The following is a 20,565-nucleotide window of genomic DNA, read 5'->3' as shown; positions in this document are numbered from 1 at the left end:
AGTAACCTCTGCCAAATTTCGTGCAAATCGAATGATATATAGGCACTTTGGAGCCCCCATTTACCTTAGATCGGACGAAAATATATATTGAAGCTATATGTAAATCTAAACTGATTTTCACGAAACTTAGCACACATCATTCTGGACCTAATTCAGTACTCTGTGCCAAATTTCGTGCAAATCGAAATTGAAGCTATATGTAAATCTGAACTGATTTTCACGAAACTTAGCACACATCATTCTGGACCTAATTCAGTACTCTGTGCCAAATTTCGTGCAAATCGAAAGATATATAGGGACTTTGGTGCACCATTTACATTAAATCGGACGAAACTATATATGAGAGCTATATCTAAATCTGACCCGATTTTCTCGAAACGTAGCACACATCATTCTAGACCTAATTCATTGCGCTGTGCCAAAATTCGTGCAAATCGAAAGATATATAGGGACTTTGGTGCACCATTTACCTTATATATGGGAGCTATATCTAAATCTGACCCGATGTTCTCGAAACGTAGCACACATCATTCTGGACCTAATTCAGTACTCTGTGCCAAATTTCGTGCAAATCGAAAAATATATAGGGACTTTGGTACACCACTTACCTTAATTCAGACGAAACTATATATGCGAGCTATATCTAAATCTGAACCGATTTTCACGAAACTTTGCACACATCATTCTAGACCTAATTCAGTACTATATGTCAAATTTCGTGCAAATTAAAATATATATAGGGACTTTGGTACACGATTTACCTTAAATCGAACGAAAATATATATGGGAGCTATATCTAAATTTGAACCGATTTTTCCCATTTTCAATAGGGTTCGTCATTGGGCTAATTAAGTGGCCTGTGCCAAATTTCATCCAAATCGGATCATAAATGCGACCAGTACTTTGTTAACAAAAACACATGGACGGACGGACAGACGGACATGCATAAATCGACTCAGAAAGTGATTCTATGCATATTCTCAAAAGGAACCATGGGTCTATCTGGATTGTTTTTGCCTGTTACAAACATATGCACAGAGACATAATATCCTGTACCACACTGTGGTGAAGGATATAAAAATAATCTGTATTTAACTAAATTGAGTCTTCTATTTAAAAATATCATATGCCATCAGTATTCACTTCAGTTTTATGAATAGACATTACAGCGTGGGTTTTGCAATTGAAAAAAAATCTTTCAGCTAATGCTGTGGTTACCGGCATTGTTATTAGGATTTGTAACAATATATTTATGTTGGGAAATAGGTTTTCGTCACATACTATACTCGCATCAAGTGGATTAGATGGTGGGGTATCTTTCACTTTCCACAAGTGATCTACAGATCCACTTCATTTTCTACTTCCTGCTTACAAATTCGAAAATCATTTTCATAACATTGTATGATATCTCAAAAATCTTTACATGAAAATTTTATAATTCTTGATGGTTAATAGTATATCCAAGAGGAGTGGTTGGCCTTTAAATTGATACCAATTATATTGTCGTATGTACTCGGATGTGGGAGTTACACGTAAATATTTACAGGTGCTTACTTATTCAGATATTATTTAGTTACCCATTACCGGGCGGAAATACATCCCTAATCGCTTCAAAATGTTCCATGAGGTTCCAGTCTTGGTCGAGGACAACGCCTATAATTTTACAATTCTGTGATGAAAACAGAAGAAAATTCAATGACATTGATAAAATGGATTCGGACAACCAAAATATTTTAAGTGTCTTAATGCTGCTTTATACGGCATTTACATTAGAACTTTTTACCGGGTTAACCTACTTTATGAGGATTTATTTGGCATATATTCAAAGGAATTGAAAATTTAAACCCACTGGGTTAACCAAATCTATACATTGTCAATAATCCCTTTGTTTTAGAAATTTGAACAATGGTAATGGAATTATAAATTTTCTATTGAAAAACTAAAGTTATTCAAAGAAAAAATAATAATTGTTTGTTGTAGTAGCATAAATTTCGTTTGCAATTCGAAAATTTATGTTTTTGCAAACATTTTTTATGCATTTGACAATTCGCTTGTTATGTCAATGTGATGCAAACGGCACATGTTTCGAATGTCTTAACAGCGGGAATTGGAACAATAAGAAATACACGGTAATAGAAATGGTATTGACTAGATATTTGCTAAAGCATAACTGCGTGGCAATACGAATGAAGTGGGAATATTGAATAAATATTTGGGTGAGAGGAAACCAATAACAAGTAAATCCAGTAAGGAATGTTCTATATAATATCCTTCACTACTTTGGATACATAATATGCAGTATTTCTTGTAAAGCGAAAAGGCTCCTGTATTTGCACCATTTGCATAAAATTGGACAAAAATATATGAGGGAGCTATATCTACATCTGAACCAATTTCAACAACAAACTATCGTGCAAATACAACAGGATCTATGGTGCACCATTTACATAAAACGGGACTAAAGAATATATAAGAGCTATATTTTAATCTGAACCGATTTCAAACTTAACCAAAGCATTCTACAATAAATTCCATACCCGCTGCTAAATTTTGTGAATATAGAACAAACATAGACTCCTCGTTGCGCCATTTACATGAAATCGAACGAAAATATATATGGGAGCTATATCTAAATCTGGACCCATTTCAAGAAAACTTGACGTATGTCACGTGATGTAACTTCAATACGGTATGCAAAATTTTGTCTCAATCGGAAAACATTGACTGTATGGTGCTCCATTTATATAAAATCGGACGAAACTATATATTGGAGCCATATCTAAATCTGAACCGATGTCAACAAAATTTCGTTGATGTCAACCTGCAGTAATTTCAGGACGCTATGTAAAATATTTTCTCAATCGGACAAACAATGACAGTATGGTGCAACATTTACATAAAATCGGCGAAAATATATATGAGAGCTATATCTAAAACGCACGCACAGATGGACATGCATAAATCGACTCAGAAAGTCATTCTATGCATATTCTCGAAAGGAACCGTGGGTCTATCTCGATTCCTTTTGCCTGTTACAAACATATGCATAAATACATAATTCCCCGTTACCACAGTGTGGTGAAGGGTATAAACATCGTTATATTCGACAGATCCGTCATGTTCCTTTGTATATGTTCCTTCGTCAATTATAACTACTTAAAGACCTACACACCATAACCATAATGAGATTTAAGATACGCTCACATTAACATTCACGTTACTATTCGCAGGAATAATTACGGTCCAGTGGTGCCACAAATCACACCAAAACTATGCCTTTTCTGTATGCATTGGTAGTGAATACTACCATCGAACTTTAACATTCCGCGATTTGAATCCCCCTTTACAATTTTTAGTGTAGTTCCCAAATTCGTAATATCTTACATCAATTGAAACCATTTCAGATTATAGATCAACCATGTCTCTTTCATACACTGGCAACCAGATCCGGATCATGTCTTCCCTATGTGAGGATATGGTATTCTTTATTGAAATATCAATAAAGAATACCATTAAATATATCTGAAAACCGTTTTGAAATAATTATAAGGGGGTTGAACCCCATGTCTGTGGGGTGCACTATCCACTGCAAACTCCCTATATAATCTATACAGTTAACGTAACGATAGTTGCGGCCTGTAAAAAAAAAAAATGATGAATAGACGTCGATACATGGCGATCTCGTTACAAATTCTTGGAATCGGCCAAACTTATACAACCCACACAACAACAAACTTATAATAAATAACAAAAACAATTAGCTAAAGCTCGACGATACCGCTCGATTTTCGGAATTCATAGAAACCTTATAGATTAAAATTTTACTGGCGTTTATGATTCCCCGGTTGATAAGAGACCTTGTTATATGGTCTAGTCGAACATAATTTCGTTTTACTAGCTGTATTTATTTTTCTGCTAATATCTACTTTCATTTAACTTCCTATTCTCCTCTCCTACTAGTGTTTCTCTTTTTTTTCTCCACTGAAAAATGGTATTTACCATAAAAACGCCAATAAAACCAATGAAGTAGCGTTCGGAAAGAAGAATAGAGAGAAAAAAACACAAATTCATTAGTTTGGTTTTTAGATTTGATTTATGCTGCACTTTAAATGGAAATTGTGCAAAATATTGAAATACATAATGGATGGTTATTGATATTTCTTAGTGGCACAAGTCGTCTCTCTCTCTTTCTCAGTTATTTTTTCTGGTATTTTACATCTAGGTTTTTGTTCTCGTAGCCAATATCATGGAAAAGTAGCAATAGTGATATGTAAAAAATAAATTTTTTGTTGCACTGCAGGACATGCAGACGTCCTTTAACGAAAATTCTTAACACAAAGTCATTTCAAATGATAGACGTTATGGCAACGAATTCAATAACGATTTTTTCTTGGATTTTTCTCCAATTCCATCTGTCTTCTCGTATTGGTTATTATCACCCTGTACTGCCTTTTGTCCGGGCCGTAGTTTCGGATGAATGAAGAAAATTAGTTGTCATAAAAACTTTAACAAGGCCATTATAGCAAACAGCAGGAAATGAGGCTACAAGTTTAGTATATTATTTTCAAACGAGAATAGTTCTCCAATTATAGATAAACATATGGAGACGCAGCAGGGTCATCTTCATCATCGAAAGTTAATAGTTTTAGTAGAAAAATTTTTATTACCTACATAAATAAAAATTTAAATCGAAAATAACCGATATAAATCACTTTTAATAAATTTTTGCCACGAATCTTATATTTAGACTGAAGGATATAGTATTTTTTCCTATAGAAAACACCATACAGCCAGGCTGAACTGAAGTTTTCCTTTAGAAAACACCATTCAGCCAGGCTGAACTGAAGTTTTCCTTTAGAAAACACCATTCAGCCAGGCTGAACTGAAGTGTTCCTATAGAAAACACCATTCAGCCAGGCTAAAGTGAAGTTTTCCTATGGAAAACACAATTCAGCAAGGTTGAACTAAAGTTTTCTTATAGAAAGCACCTTTGAGCGAAGATGAACTGAAGTTTTCCTATAGAAAACACCATTCAGCCAGGCTGAACTGAAGTTTTCCTATAGAAAACACCATTCAGCCAGGCTGAACTGAAGTTTTCCTATAAAACACCATTCAGCCAGGCTGAACTGAAGTTTTCCTATAGAAAACACCATTCAGCCAAGATGAACTGAAGTTTTCCTATAGAAAACACCATTCATCCAGGTTGAACTGAAGTTTTCATATAGAAAACACCATTTAGCCAGGCTGAACTGAAGTTTTCATATAGAAAACACCATTCAGCCAGGCTGAACTGAAGTTTTCATATAGAAAACACCATTCAGCCAGGCTGAACTGAAGTTTTCATATAGAAAACACCATTCAGCCAGGCTGAACTGAAGTTTTCATATAGAAAACACCATTCAGCCAGGCTGAACTGAAGTTTTCATATAGAAAACACCATTCAGCCAGGCTGAACTGAAGTTTTCCTATAGAAAACACCATTCAGCCAGGCTGCACTGAAGTTTTCCTATAGAAACACCATTCAGCCAGGCTGAACTGAAGTTTTCATATAGAAAACACCATTCAGTCAGACTGAACTGAAGTTTTCATATAGAAAACACCATTCAGCCAGTCTTAACTGAAGTTTTCATATAGAAAACACCATTCAGCCAGGCTGAACTGAAGTTTTCATATAGAAAACACCATTCAGCCAGTCTGAACTGAGTTTCCATATAGAAAACACCATTCAGCCAGGCTGAATTTAAGTTTTAGTATACAGAATACCATTTGGCCAGTCTAAACTGGAAATTTTCCATAGAAAACCACAATCTGTCAGGCTGGTCTAAGTTTTTCCTGCAGAGAACTCTATTCCGCCAGGGTGAACTGAAGTTTTCCTATAGAAAGCATCATTGTGATAGGCTAAACTAAACATTTCCTATAGAAATCACCATTTAGCCAGGCTGAACTTGTTTTTTCCAATTCAAAATTAAAATTTAGCCAAACTGAATAAATGTTTTCTTATTTAAATATATATCTCCAGCCAGGTTCATTGACGTTTTCCTCGTAAAATTTTATTCAGGCAGGCCGAAGTAATGTTTTCCTATATAAAACAAATGTCCTTGAAGTTAAATTAATATTCCTATATAGAAACCCACATTCAGTCTTCCGGAATAAGGATTCTCATACAGTAAACCAAATTAAGCCATGCTGAATATAGATTTGATCATTTCGTGTTTACCAATAAATCGATTTGAAACTCACCTGTATATCATTTATCCACCATGTTAAATTCGCCGCCGGCTTTGAATAATCAGATGAACAATTTCCGTTGATAACATCACCCAAACGATAACGGGAATGAATTCCCGTTATTATTGGTCGCTGGGTAGGCAGTTCTAATGGAAAGTAAGAAAAAGCAAATAATAGTTACAAAACCGTCATTTAATATCTATTTTGTAAAACATTTTGAAATATACTCACCAACAACATCCATTACGCCACCCATCATCGTTGTATGAAATGACGGTGCATCGGCCGATACTTCACACGCATAGCGTCCTGATATGGCCAACGACACGTTGCGTATGAACACATGACTGGCATTTGACTGGGTTGTCTAAAAGATAAATAGAAGACATTATAAAAAGGATATGAACAAATACCAATAATTTAGATTATAATATTATTCGAATGGCACACATCGCCCCTTTTATACATCACTGCCAACCAACTCTATCATTTGTAAAGGATTTTTTTGTTACTTCTAAATGCATCAAAAAACTATTATTGTTCGATTTGAAATAACTTCTGACTGATATTAAGGAATTGGGATCGGATTTTTTCTGAAGCAAGTGTGGTAAATATCAGAATACGTAGACCACTGTACCACCGAAGACCACCGAATATCGATTCGAACCATTACCTTGTGGCAGCCAAGGTACGCACCCATCTTAATGTAGCAGCAAAGGTGCGATCTAATGTAACACGGAAATTTGACGTCGAAAAGCTGCAAAAACAACAGAAAGCAGAAGCCTACTCTGCTCAACTTAAACAACTGCTTGACGAAAGCACCCCTTGTCCCAACACTTAAAGAAGCACAGTGGCAGAGAATTGCCCACTCCCTACAAACTGTAGAAAAAGCAATACTTGGGTACAAAAGACAACCATCAATGCTACTGATATGAAAAACGCAGCGTATAGGGCAACCCTGTGGACAGTAGCAACACGTAATGCGATGGAGAACTATCGGGAGAAAAGGAGGGAGGAGAAAAGTATTTTCAGAAAAAAGAAGAAAGAACAAGAAAAACGTGAGCGTGAGCAAATCGAGATATACAGGAATCAGAATGAAGTCCGAAAATTCCATCAACGGGTAAAACACCAAACCGAAGGCTTTGGTGCAGGTACATCCTCCTGTAGAGATGAAGAAGGAAACCTGGTGACAGATACAGACAGCGTGCTGAGGATCTGGTAGGAGCATTTTGAAAAACTTCTGGTATCAAATAGTAGCGGTGAAGATTATACCCCAGAAACAACAATAGATGACGGTATAGCAATCAATCGGCTGAAGAATAATAAAGCAGGAGCGATGGGTTACAAACCGAACTATTCAAGACTGGTAGTCAGATGCTGGTAAGGAGCATGCACCAGCTGATTAGTACAATATGGCTAGAAAAATGCGTGCCTAATGATTGAAACCTCAGCATCCTATGTCCCGTGCACAAAAAAGGAGACAAGACGATATGTGCCAACTATAGAGGCCCATCGCATATAAAGTGCTATCCAGCGTACTGCGTGAACGACTGAAACCAATGGTCAATAACATTATTGGACACTCTGCGCCAAATCCTGGAAAAAACCCACGCAAAACACATCGACACATTCCACCTATTCGTCGACTATAAAGCCGAATTCGACAGCCCTATCCGTTCAGAGGTGTATAAAGCCAAGTCTGCGTTTGGCATTCCTGCAAAATTAATACGGCTATGCAGGATAACTTTAAGTGGCACAAGATCAGCAGTTAAAGTCGGAATGGACCTCTCGGAGCCCTTTAATACTGAACGAGGATTCAGACATGGTGACAGTTTGTCGTGTGACCTTTTTAACATCCTGCTGGAAAAGGTCATACGATAGGCAAAAGTGAACAGATGACATAGGCATAATGGGTCGAACATTGAGAGCGGTAACAGCCACCTGTTACCGCTGTTACCTTGGTACCGTCATAAACAAAACGAATGACATCAGTTTTGAAATTTGGAGAAGGATAGTGATGGCCAACAGATGCTACTATGGTCTGAGCAAACAACTCAAAAGCAAGGCCACCTCCCGCCAGACCAAACTCACACTACAAAACGCTGATAATACCCGTGCTATTATATGGATCTGAAGCATGGGTACTTGCGCAAGCAGATGAGGCAGCTCTAGGGGAGTTTGAAAGAAAAATTCTCCGAAAGATGAATGTCGGCGTCGGTGAATATCGACGTCGAATGAACCATGATTTGTACCAGCTATTCTCGGACATCGATATTGTTAGAAGTATTGAGCAGCAGCGACTAGGTTGGCTAGGTCATGTTGTGAGAATGGATGAAGGTGCCCCAGCCCAGAAGGCATATAAAAGCGAACCAGCTGAAGGGTCACGCAGAAAGGGAAGGCCACGAATAAGATGGAAAGATCATGTGGAAGATAACATTGCCGAATATGGTCTTTCAAAATGGAAATACTGTGCAAAAGACCGACGCGCCTGGAAATCTTTTTTAAGCTCGGCTTATGGAACGAAAGTTCTGTCACGAGCCAGCTAAGTAAGTACCCCCATACTTGTACATAGATCAATATAATTGGTACCAATTTAAATGCCACACAAAAGTCTTTGTCCAGTTTAGCGCTAAATATTGATCGGTCTTCATCAAAATAACCATGCTTATTCCATGATCAGACCCCCTTCTCTGTGTAAAATGTTCGGGTCATAATTATAGCCTCTAGGGTCTCCAAAAAAGGAGACAAAAGTAAAGTTTTCGGTCCATTTCAACCCCAAACCGATCTTTACCAAAAATATAGAGATCTTCTTTGATTAGAACCCGCCCTACATGCAAAATTTCCTGACGATTTGTACATAACTGTGATCTGTATCGTGCTTACAAATTATAATGAACAGCAGACGGACGGACACACATCGAATCAGCTGGTCGATATATGACGATCGGTATACTCAAACGTGGACCAAGGACCAAAAATTCACGGAGTTACAAAGTTTTGGGGCCACACAAAGCTTTAATGCCCTGACAACATTGGTGTGCATCTTATAAAGAAAGCAATTCAAGTCAATTTCTCGGTTTTTTTATAGAAAAAGGTTGTTGAAAAAAATATTTAAGAACTGAAACGTCCAACGTCGGTATTCTCCAGGTATCATACGTCCTCAAACAAACTTTCCATGAGCAGAAATTTAAATGAAAGGCGTACGCGGTCAATATTTGAACCCCCCTAAGGAATGTGTAGATAAACGTGTTCTTTATTAAGGAAAACATTAACTCGGCATTGATCTGTAAGACTAAATCGGATTTGTACCTTTCAGGTATGCTGGCATAACAACAAAACAGGGATGAATATTGAACGACGAGCCAAATCCAAGAAATGTTGTGTGTGGCAGAAGCACTTAGGAACAAATGGCCGCATGTTTTCTACGGTTAAACTGATCCAAGGCTACGAATGGCATTCAATTCAAAGTGTTATACCACAGCCCGTTTGCCTGAAGTCTTCGGAGAAATTCGCAAAAAAGGAACAATAAAATACAAACCGTTTTACACTGTGACATTTCTAGCTTTCACACATCGGCTCAATCCAGTGAGTTTTGGCCGACGTGGAATTCATGGGTCATTTGCACTGCAGCCCTAACATGGCACTCAGTAAATACTTCTAATTTGTAGTCAATCGTTATACGAGCAGCCTTATGGCACAAATGTATTCACCAAAACTCTCGAAAGGGGTTGACAATTTAATCTAAACTATGCACATCGTTATATTTATCCCAAATTAAAATCTTGTTCGAAGATTGATAATATTAGACCACTCCTACCAGTACCTCCCCTACAAATGGTCAAAATTTAGTTGAAATTTAAATTTAATTTTCCTTCGAAAATATTATCCGTTTTGATCCAAACCCTACATATGAAAGGATATTATATACCTCATAGCAAAAGATTAGTGCAATGTTTGTTTTCTTTACCCACTTCCAACTCTCTCAATTGGCGATTTTAAAACCCCAAAAATATGTCATATTTTGTTCAACAATTTGCAATTGAAGAATAATCGATCAAAAACAATTCTTCTTCTCATCAACAAATATTTATTTTATGTAAAATACGTTTTTTTCAATGTTCAGAATTTTTGTATATGTTACAGTTCAGTGATTTTTTGTGTGTATATTTTACTTTATGGTAAACGGATATTATTTTTTCAGCTACCCCTATCCCAGCATTCATCAACTATTTTCATTTGGCCTACCTATGGGCAGTGCTGACAAAAAAAAAATCAAAACGAAAAGAAATATTTTTCTTACATTGTATTTGTATATCGTGTACAATATTTCCAAAAAACAATATTTATTTTTTATCATTTACTCTTGTTGAAATATTATGTGTGTTCTCTGATATTATGTTTAACATGAGTACGAACTGAAGGGCAATGGAATTGTATTAAAAATATAACATTTTCAAGAGTTAAACTTTATCATAAATGCCAAGCGATAGTATTTCGTGCGGGATGAATATGTATTTAAGCCTGTCCGTCTTTTTTTTCCAATAATTTATCATTTGAAACATGTGAATTTATATTTCATGTGGATAATGTGTAAAAAAGAGACCTCTAGTATTTTTGTATGTTCTCATTTAAGTTAATACCTGCTTTTATTTTTTACAATATAAACTCCATTCAAGGGTTTTGTGCGATTTAATACTTAATGCCCTTTAATAAGGAAGATTTAAGTCATAAAGTATTTTTCTGAACAGTTGCAATTATCTCATTTTGAGGCATTCTCTGTGAAATTGTGTTCGCGCTTCAAAAATAGATTTGTTAAAATCAGCCGTAATATAGCGTATTGAATGAAGTCTACATTGATATGTGTTAAGTTCCGGGAAAATCTTTCACTGTCGTACACTTCAATTCTACATTCGGGAGAATATTCCAGCAATAAGAAGAAACTTGTCGTTTCAGGTAAAGTACTACGTATAAAAATAATTAAAAGCATCGTTTTGCACAAAATTTGACACAGCGTAAAATTGACGTGTGTTTAGTTTGATGTGGTATTAGTTTTGTGCAAATGTTTGTAAGAGGCATATATATATATATATTGTTCCTTATATATTTGCATACAATCACTTTTTAAATCGATTTATGCAAATTCCCTACATATCTTTGTCTGTCCATGTTAATGTAAACAAAGTACAGGTCCCTATATATATTTCAATTTGTACGAAATTTGGCATAGCATACTTAAAAAAAAATTAGAATGATGTGAGTTAATTTTCCTGAAAATCGGTTTAGGTTTAGATATAGCTCCCATATATATTTTCCTCCCATTTAATGTAAATGGTGAACCAAAGCCCTAAATATCTTTCGATTTGCACGAAATTTGGTATAACGTACTGAATAAAGTCTGGAATGATGTGTGTTAAGTTTCGTGAAAATCGGTTCCGATTTATATATAGCTCCCATATATAATTTCATCCGATTTAATGTAAATGGTGTACCAATTCGTAATTAACTTAGTATAACCTATAAGTTAGATATAAATGCTGCACCGAATTTCCCAGGTGGATCCTATTGGCACAAAATTTTGCACAACATGTTGAAGTTATTATGAGATAACGTGTGGCAAGTTTTGTTGAAATCGGTTCAGATTTAGATATAGTTCCTACATATAGTTTCGTCAGATTTTAAGTAAAATGTTGCAAAGACCCAAAGTTATATAGTTTATATAACCTAGCATGTGGAAAATTTTATTGAAATCGGTTCAAAATTGGATAGACCTACCATACATATTTTCTCCCGATTTTAACTAAATGATGCACCAAGAACTCAAAATGTGGCCGATATTCTGTGACAAGTTTCGATGAAATCGGCTTAGATTTCTATATAGCTTTTATAAATATTTTCGTCCGATTTGAAGTAAATGGTGCACCAAACTCCTCATGTTTATCAGATATGTATCCAAATAATCAACGGATATCCGACTGATATATGCTTTAAATTGATTTACATAATTTTGTCTACATCTGATCAAATGAACAATTTAGTATAGGTTGCAGAAAGATATGTTTATGGGTCTAATTTCATTTTATTGATCCTTCAAAAATGCGGCGTCTGTTAAGATTCATCTGTTGAATATACCAAAGTGGTGAAGGGCATCATATAGTCGACCCCGTCCGACTTTACTACTTTCCTTACTGGTTCAATTTGAAATACCATGTTTCGATATATTATCTTCCACTTTGTCTTTCCATTGAATTCGTGAATTTCCCCTTCTACGTGAACTCTCAGTTGGGTCGCTTCCATTTGCCTTTTGAGCTGAGACATCCTCATCCATTCCGACAACATGACCTGATGACCAACAATATTCTTCTCTGGATTTTAGAACTGATTTTATTAGTTTAATTTATGACGGTACAGAGCCTACTGGACGTCTTAGTGGTTGATACCATCATCTAGATCTTCCGGTCCTCCTTTGGCAGATTCATTCCAAATTCCTTAAAAATGGCTGTTCCGCTCGCAATGTTATGTCGATGTTATCGGCGTAGGCGAGTAACATGTGGAGTTTTGAGTACAGAGTGTCATTTATGTCCACCTTTGCATCTCGTATGACCTTTTCCAGCAGTAAGTTAAAAAAGTCACTCGAAAACTGTCACCTTGTCTGAATCCTCGTTCGGTATTGAAGAGCTCCGATAGATCATTTTCGACTTTAACGGCTGAGCTTGTGTCATTTAAAGTTATCAGGTATAGCCTTATTTATGACTTCAAACAACTCTTAGAGGATATAGTCGACGAATAGGTTGAATGTGTCGATGTGTTTTCGTGGTATTTTCTTGGTGTTGCATCTCGTATGACATTTTTACAACTTTGCATCTCGTTTGACCTTTTTCAGCAGGATGTTAAAAAGATCACACGACAAACTGTCACCTTGTCTGAATCCTCGTTCTGTATTGAAGGGCTCCGAGAGTCCCTTTACGACTTTAACTGGTGACGTTGTGCCAGTTAAAGTTATCTTGCATAGCCGTATTAATTTTACAGGAATGCCGAACGCATGGCTTTAAATACCTCGACGTATTGGTGGAATGTGTAGATGTGTTTTTCGTGGCTTTTTTCCAGGATTTGGTGCAGTGTGAAAAATATGGTCAATGGTGGATTTGCCAGGTCTGAAGCCGCATTGATAAGATCCAACAGTATCATTGACCGTAGGCTTCAGTCGTTCACACAGCACGCTAGATAGCACTTTATATGCGATGGGAAGGAGACTAATTCCGCTATAGTTGACACATATGAATCTTGTCTCCTTTTTTGTGCACGGGACACAGGATGCTGAGCTTCCAATCATTGGACTTGCATTCTTCTAGCAAAATTGTACTAATCAGATGGCGCATGCTCCTGATCATGCACCACCTTACCACCGGTTTTTAATAGTTCGGCACCTGCTGCTTAATTATTCATCAGCCGTTTAATTGCTATTCTGACCTTATCTTGGCTAGGTGGTATACACTCTATACAGTCATCTCTTATTTGCTTGGGATATCTTCTTCACCGCCACTATTCGATACCAGGAGCTTTTCAAAACACGATATCTGTATATGTCACCAGGTTTCCCTCTTCATCTCTACAGGAGGATGTGCATGCACCAAAGCCTTCGGTTTGGTGTTTTGCTCGTTGGTAAAATTTCCGGACTTCGTTCTGACGCCTGTACATCTCGATTCGATCAAGCTCACGTTTTTCTTGTTCATTCTTTTTTTTCTGAAAATACGTTTCCCCTTTTCTTCCGATAATTTTCCATCGAATTACGTGTTGCTACTGTCTGCAGGGTTGTCCTATACGGTACGTTTTTCACATCAGTAGCATTACGACACTCCTGATCGTACCACGGGCTTCTTGAGTGGGAGGGAGCGGACAATACTTTGCCATAGTGATTTTATATTATTATTGGGACAAGGAGTGCTTTCGTCAATTAGGTGGGTACGTTTAGCGGAGTAGGCTTTAGCTGCCTTTTGTGTATGCAGCTTCTCAACGTCGAGGTTGGAGTGTTGTGTTGACAAATATTGCCTTGCGGCAATATTATCGGTTTTGTGTTTCTTAATCCGCCCAAGCGAAAACTGCGCCTCTTCTCTTCAACGTGCGTACATTCCAAGTACATATTACCATATCGTGGTCCTTTATACATTATACGTCCCCTACGTCAACCGGAAATGCGCTTAGAACCGTCAAAAATACACAAATTGAGTCAGGTCCCTCATATGAAGACTATGTCAGAAAATGGACTTATATTGAAATCACAGTCACTTTAGTTAGAAAACGTGAATAAATTCGTCAATATACCGAAAATGCAGCGCTGCCGTTACGAAAGCTATATAAAAACGTCGAATTGAACAAGTTCGAAAAAATCCTTCAACTACAGCGACTTCGATCCACTCTTGTTTTAAAAAGTGAACTGATACATATATCGTATCTTTTTTCAATACCAGTTGCAAAATTCCAATGGCCTATGTTAAAAGAAATTTTTTACTTCCTGCTTAAAATTGTCTTTGTCATTACATTTTACTTAAAATATAATTAAGAAAATAAATTTTCACGAACATGTCCCTTTAAGGCCATAACAATTTCCCTTCCTCATTAACACACATAAAATACCTGTTTTTCAATTACGCTTCCCTGGTGGTGCTAGTGCTCCTTTCATGGAGCTCACCATAAATGAACGAGCTCATTGATGTTGACCATAGTACTAACTACCACCATTCATTCCTTTTTGTTGTCGTATGGCCCAACCATTTCCTACACAACGACCTTTTTTCCCAGAATCGGCAATATTTAAAGTATACTTTTAGGCTTAAAAATTAATTGTCATTTTGTTTACTTTCATTATCACCTCGTGTTATCACATTTAATCAATATTTATCCTCATGCTGTACTCAACTTATTTGTTGTGTTTTCAACTTTTTTATAATAGTCTTACTGTGTATGCATTGTGTGTGTGTGCGTAGGTATTATTTTGTTGTCCTCTTTATTCATCGTCTTCTACTTAATTCCCCTTTTAACCATAAAAAATCAATTCACATTATGTGAACCTCAATTTACCAAACGGTTGGTGGTGGCCAGTCAGCCAGAATAACAACTAACTACTGCCTGCTGTCCCTGTTGCTGCCGACTTGATGGTGATGAAGAGGATGATGAGACACAGTCCGGACAATCATGCTCGTGTCCTTGTTATCTTAACTTGGCTATGTGTAGCGGCTGTTGTTATAGCTCCTGCCGTCGCTTGTCGTCTTCTACTTTACTGACATTTAATGTCAACTAAAAAAATACAAAAAAATGGCAACAAAATCCAACAACAAAAACAAAATACGGAACGTGGTCATTTTTAAAAATTTGGTATTTAACATACAACAACCTAGTCACTTAAGTTTAATCACAGTGGGGGAAATTTTACAAAAAACAAAAAAAACCTTAGTCGTCTTAGAAAAAACTGTCATTACCATCCTAAAAGTAGTTCAGCCAAAACTAATCGGGTTTGTCTAGGCATCTCATGCTCTTTTGCTGCGAAAGATAGGGGGTGAACACCAAAGACGGCATTCACTCAGCTGTGATATTCTTCATATAGAGTCTCTCTTGTTTATCGTTTAACCTTTCTCTCTAGATCATGTAGATCCTTCATGATCTATCCATCGAATTCGTTGGCTTCCCCTTCTGATTGAACCATCAGAAGGGGAAGCCAACGCTTTTATATGCCTTTTGAGTTGGGGCATCCTGATCCATTCTCAGTTGCTGCAGCTCGATTTCACTGACTATGTCGATGTCCGAGAATAGATGGTACAACACATGGTTCATTTCATGGCGACATTCACCGTCGACGAAGATCGGCCCATAAATCCCTCGGTGAATTTTTTTCTCAAACACTCCAAGAGCTCCCTCAACTGCTTTCACAAGTACCCATGCTTCTATATACAGCACAGGTAGTATCGGCGTCTTCTAGAGTGTATCCAAATTGTTTACATAGACCACAGTAGCATCTGCTGGCCAACACTATTCTTCTCGGATATCAAAAACTTATGTTATCAGTTTTGTTGAAGGCGGTACCGATGTATATAAAATCGTTCACACTCTCCAAACTGTAGTTTCCAGAGTAGGTCCGAGTATACTGGACGTCTTGCGCCTTGATACTATCAGCTTGGCCTTCTCGTCATTTATTGTCAGACCCTTTTTGGCAGACCCCTTCTCAATTTGTTCAAAGGTAACTGTTACTGTTCTCGATGTTCGTCCCATTATGTCGATGTCGTCGACGTAGGCAAGAAACACATGCTGTTTGGTATACAGAGTTCACATTTGTATCTCGTATTACCTTTTCCAGCAGGATGTTACAAAGGTCTCATGACAAACTGTCAACTTGTCTGAATCCCCGTTCGGCATTTAAGGGTTCCGAGTGGTGCTTTCCCTGAAATTTAATGTATCCTTCATAGCCGTAGCATAATTTAGCTGGAATGCGGACTACATACGCCTTTGAGCAGATTGGTCTGTCGAATGCGGCTTTGTAGTTAACGAATAGGTAGAATATGGCGATATATGTTTCGTGGGTCTTTTTTCAAGATTTGGCGTAGCCGCAGGGTTGAAGCCGCATTGATATGATCCTATAATATCATTGACCATTGGCTTCAGTCGTTCGCACTATACGCTGGATAGGACTTTATATGCGATGGGAAGGAATCTAGTTGCTCTACAGTTGGTGCAGAATGCTGAGGTTCAAATTATTAGGAATGCATACTCCTGATCAGCGTCTGACTACCTGTCTTGAGTAGTTTGGCTAGTAATCCGTCGGCACCTGCTGCTTTATTATTCTTCAGCCGATTAATTGCTATTCTGACCTTATCTTGGCTAGGTGGTATACAATCTATACCGTCATCTCTACTTGATTCTGGGGTATCATCTTTACCTTTACTATTTCAAACCAAACGAAAGATGGTGTTCGGAATTGTATGCCTCTCGTCTTACACATTACCTGACATTTTCATATCCGCTGTACATGTGGTGAAAAACGTGGTCGAAGATTTCTAAGATATTTTCATATTCGTCACATGGAAGAAGGCTGGTTAATCGGCCAGATATGCGTTAATGTCCTCACCGACAGGACTCAACATCATGGTCGTACATGCATGTTCATACGTTACGAACTCTATGTCATCTGGAGGTATCACTCCTGGCTCATCCAACTGTCTAAGCATTATCGTAGGAATTAAGTCAGTGGCAAACGATAAAGGCTGTTAAATGGGTGAGATAGGCATATGTCCTCACCGAAAGGATCCAACGCCATTATCGTACATGCATGTGCATACATAACTAACTCTATGCCGTCTTGAGGTATCATTACACCCTGGGGAGCTCCCTGCGAAGAACAGTTTAGCATCCTTGACAGTATGAAAGGCTCTTGATATATATATATATATAACCCAAGCTCTACCGGCACTAGTATGTGACATGCCCCGTTCTGATTAAGTCATCGATTTATATGTGTGGATATGTCATGCAACATTGTTACTATAGCTGTTCATAATGCTGGGAGGAGTAATTCCTCAAAAGTCCTCACTACTGGCGACAAAGGTAGGATGGTCACCTTGTCCATTGTCCAAACTTCGGGAACTCTGTGGCCGACTATAGAAAAATTATAGACTTTAGTCAGATACTCAACTCCCAGCTCATCCAGCTGTTTTAACTTTACCATAGATATTTTAACCGGGCACAATCCTTTAGATGGTTTAAAGATACGGATGTCACTTGCAACATCGTCCACTGTAAACTATACTAGTATATTCTCAGCCGAGAAATCGTATACGATGTGGTAATCTTCACTTCGCCGTGTCAGAATGCCGGTCAAGTTTCCGTTATTTCTCAAACCGGATGACACGATGGTTATATCTGCTGTGACAATATTCTTTACGGATCGTGATCCTCTTATGATCTTTCTATAAACGAAAGCAAGTGCGTTTACATTCGACCAAAGTTATTATTGACACATTTGAGGGCGTAATGACAAATCTGATATAATCCTTTGAAAAAATTTCCAAAATATTATCAATCATTAATTAATCAGATGATTTTCGACGAAGGTTCAACGTAACTTGCGCTTAGCTTCCCTAAACCATCTACATTATTTACTGATGCCTCTCTATTGGGCGCCAAATAAATACCCAGCTTCATCATTTCTGTAAATTCCATTTCTAACCGCAAACTTATTTTCGGGAATTTTAATTTCATTCCACTTTTACCCCCACTGTCCTTTTCAGGAAAACTTTTGACCAAAGCCATCATAGGCTGCTAGCTTGTCAGAGTTGGTGTTATGCTTGGTTGGTTGCCTGAAATGTGTCTGTTTTCGCAACGGGAGTTTGCCACAGTACACAATTGGATGTGTGTGTGTGTGTGGTATTATACATATACTCATACTCGTGTGTGTGTGTGTGCCTGTGTGTCCCTTTCAAAAGAGAAATTGACTTTTCATTGCTCATACTTACATCCACTGATAAACCATTCGCCGTCGATGTTGAGAATATTTTCCATGCCGGATTCTCTTTTGGCGTATAGCGATAAAACTCACGACGTCCACGATACCATTTAACCGTGTACAGAGTGTCATTTTCAATGTCGTAATTACAGATTAAAATCGCATTATCACCACGTTTAACAGCCAACGGTATGGTTACGCTGACATTACGCAAAGCCAATGTGAAATCTGCAAAAAAAAGAAAAAAAGAAGAGACAAAATTTAAAAAAATGTCGAAAAAAAAATGTTTAAGAAAAAAAATTTTTGGTTTGTTTTTTTTCTTTTTTCAAAAATTAATGATGAAATTTTACGTACTATATGTAATACAAGGACAACGTCATCATCGACTTGCCATTAATATCAATAGCCTAGCCTCATTTCGGTAAACAGCAATAACAACAACCAACCAACCACCCAACAAAACACTTCAGATACTAAATGATTTTTTATCGCAAGTAAAACAGTCAGGCAGCCAACCAGTCATGCGAACAACCAACCAACCAGCCATTCAGTCAAGTCAGTTTGCCATCGCTAAGCTGTGCTGAAGTCAAGGAATCAGCCTACATATCAGCTTTTAACAATTTTCCTTTAAAACCCACCCACTGGGCTAAAATGACTTGGCATAACCTTTTTCTCTCTCTCCAATACAAAAGTGTTGGCCAAACGTAACGAGGTGTTAATCGCCAAAGGACTCAACATATGTTGTTAAGAGTCAATAAAGGTTATTTGTATTTTTGTTGTGTTGTTGTTACTGTCCTGCCATGTCCTGCTGATATTCATTGAAAAGTTATTGATTTTTTTGTTAATTCCTCAACGATTTTATGGCTTAAAAATGAGCATAAAATGGCAAATCTTTTAATGTGCTCTTGTCTCCTTAACGGGCCAAGGATAAAATGCACAGGATGCATTTAATGCATTAAATTGTTACATAAGTATGTTGTGCTTGAGGAATTTATTTTTTTAATGGCCGAAAATATAATGGGGAAAATTAATAGTGAATAAAATTACATTTTTATAAATCATATGCAAAAGAATTTATTTTTCTGTAATGCATATAAGATAGACAATCAATGTCATAAACGTTTTAAAATTTATTTTTTGCTCTAATTTTTTATATATATTCAACTTGCTGTTTTGATAGTGAATCTGCAGTGGTACAGCGCTTTGCATTGATGGTACGGATATTAATGGCAACGCTGAGGTCCCATGCACGATGACGGCAAACTGAGTTTGTCGGCAGCACGAAAAACTGAAAAGCACTCTGATGTTGGTAGCAGCATAAGGATCGATGGCGTCAGTCTGATACAGTGATCGCTTGATACAGAAATACCCCTATGTACGGTAAGGCAACAGGGAATGACATAAGCCACACTCAACTCAGAAAACTTCAAGTACATAACCTTAGGGCTATCAGAAGGGCAAGGACACGTTATAAACCCAACTTAGCACAACAGTCATCAACGCATTATGTCTTTGTGCATATGTTTGTAACAGGAAAACTCAAAGAGATAGACACATGGTTCATTTTTAGAATATGTATAGAATCACTTTCTAAGTCGATTTATGCATATCCGTCCGTCTGTCCATGTTAACTTGTAAACTATATACAGGTCGCATTTATGATCCAAATTAGATGAAATTTGGCATAGAGCACTTATTTGGCCCAAGGACGAATCCTAGGTGTTCGAATTGTGTTGCTTTTCATTTTAATTATACCCGGCCCGGCCCCCGAGTTTCTTGTATCGCAAATTCAGATTTAACAAAATGAGCTTTTTTTAATTTGGCATTTTTTAAACAAAAAATAGTGCGGA

General features: G+C 37.2%; 1 protein-coding gene across 1 annotated transcript; it reads right to left on the bottom strand.

Annotated features, from left to right (window-relative positions):
* Positions 1 to 6,240: 6,240 nt before the first annotated feature.
* Positions 6,241 to 18,943, bottom strand: LOC133322998 (cell adhesion molecule 3-like; the record flags this gene model as incomplete). Its single annotated transcript, XM_061531949.1, has 3 exons — positions 6,241 to 6,374; positions 6,460 to 6,595; positions 18,726 to 18,943. Coding segments are annotated over 3 exons (488 nt in total), but the record flags the coding sequence as incomplete, so codon positions are not given.
* Between the last annotated feature and the right edge of the window lie 1,622 nt (positions 18,944 to 20,565).

This window comes from Musca vetustissima, unplaced genomic scaffold (genome assembly GCF_032173495.1).
Source record: "Musca vetustissima isolate MV318-11 ecotype Yass unplaced genomic scaffold, APGP_CSIRO_Mvet_v1 utg25512, whole genome shotgun sequence".
NCBI classification, from domain to species: Eukaryota; Metazoa; Arthropoda; class Insecta; order Diptera; family Muscidae; genus Musca; species Musca vetustissima.
This window is presented reverse-complemented; position numbering and strand designations above follow the sequence as displayed.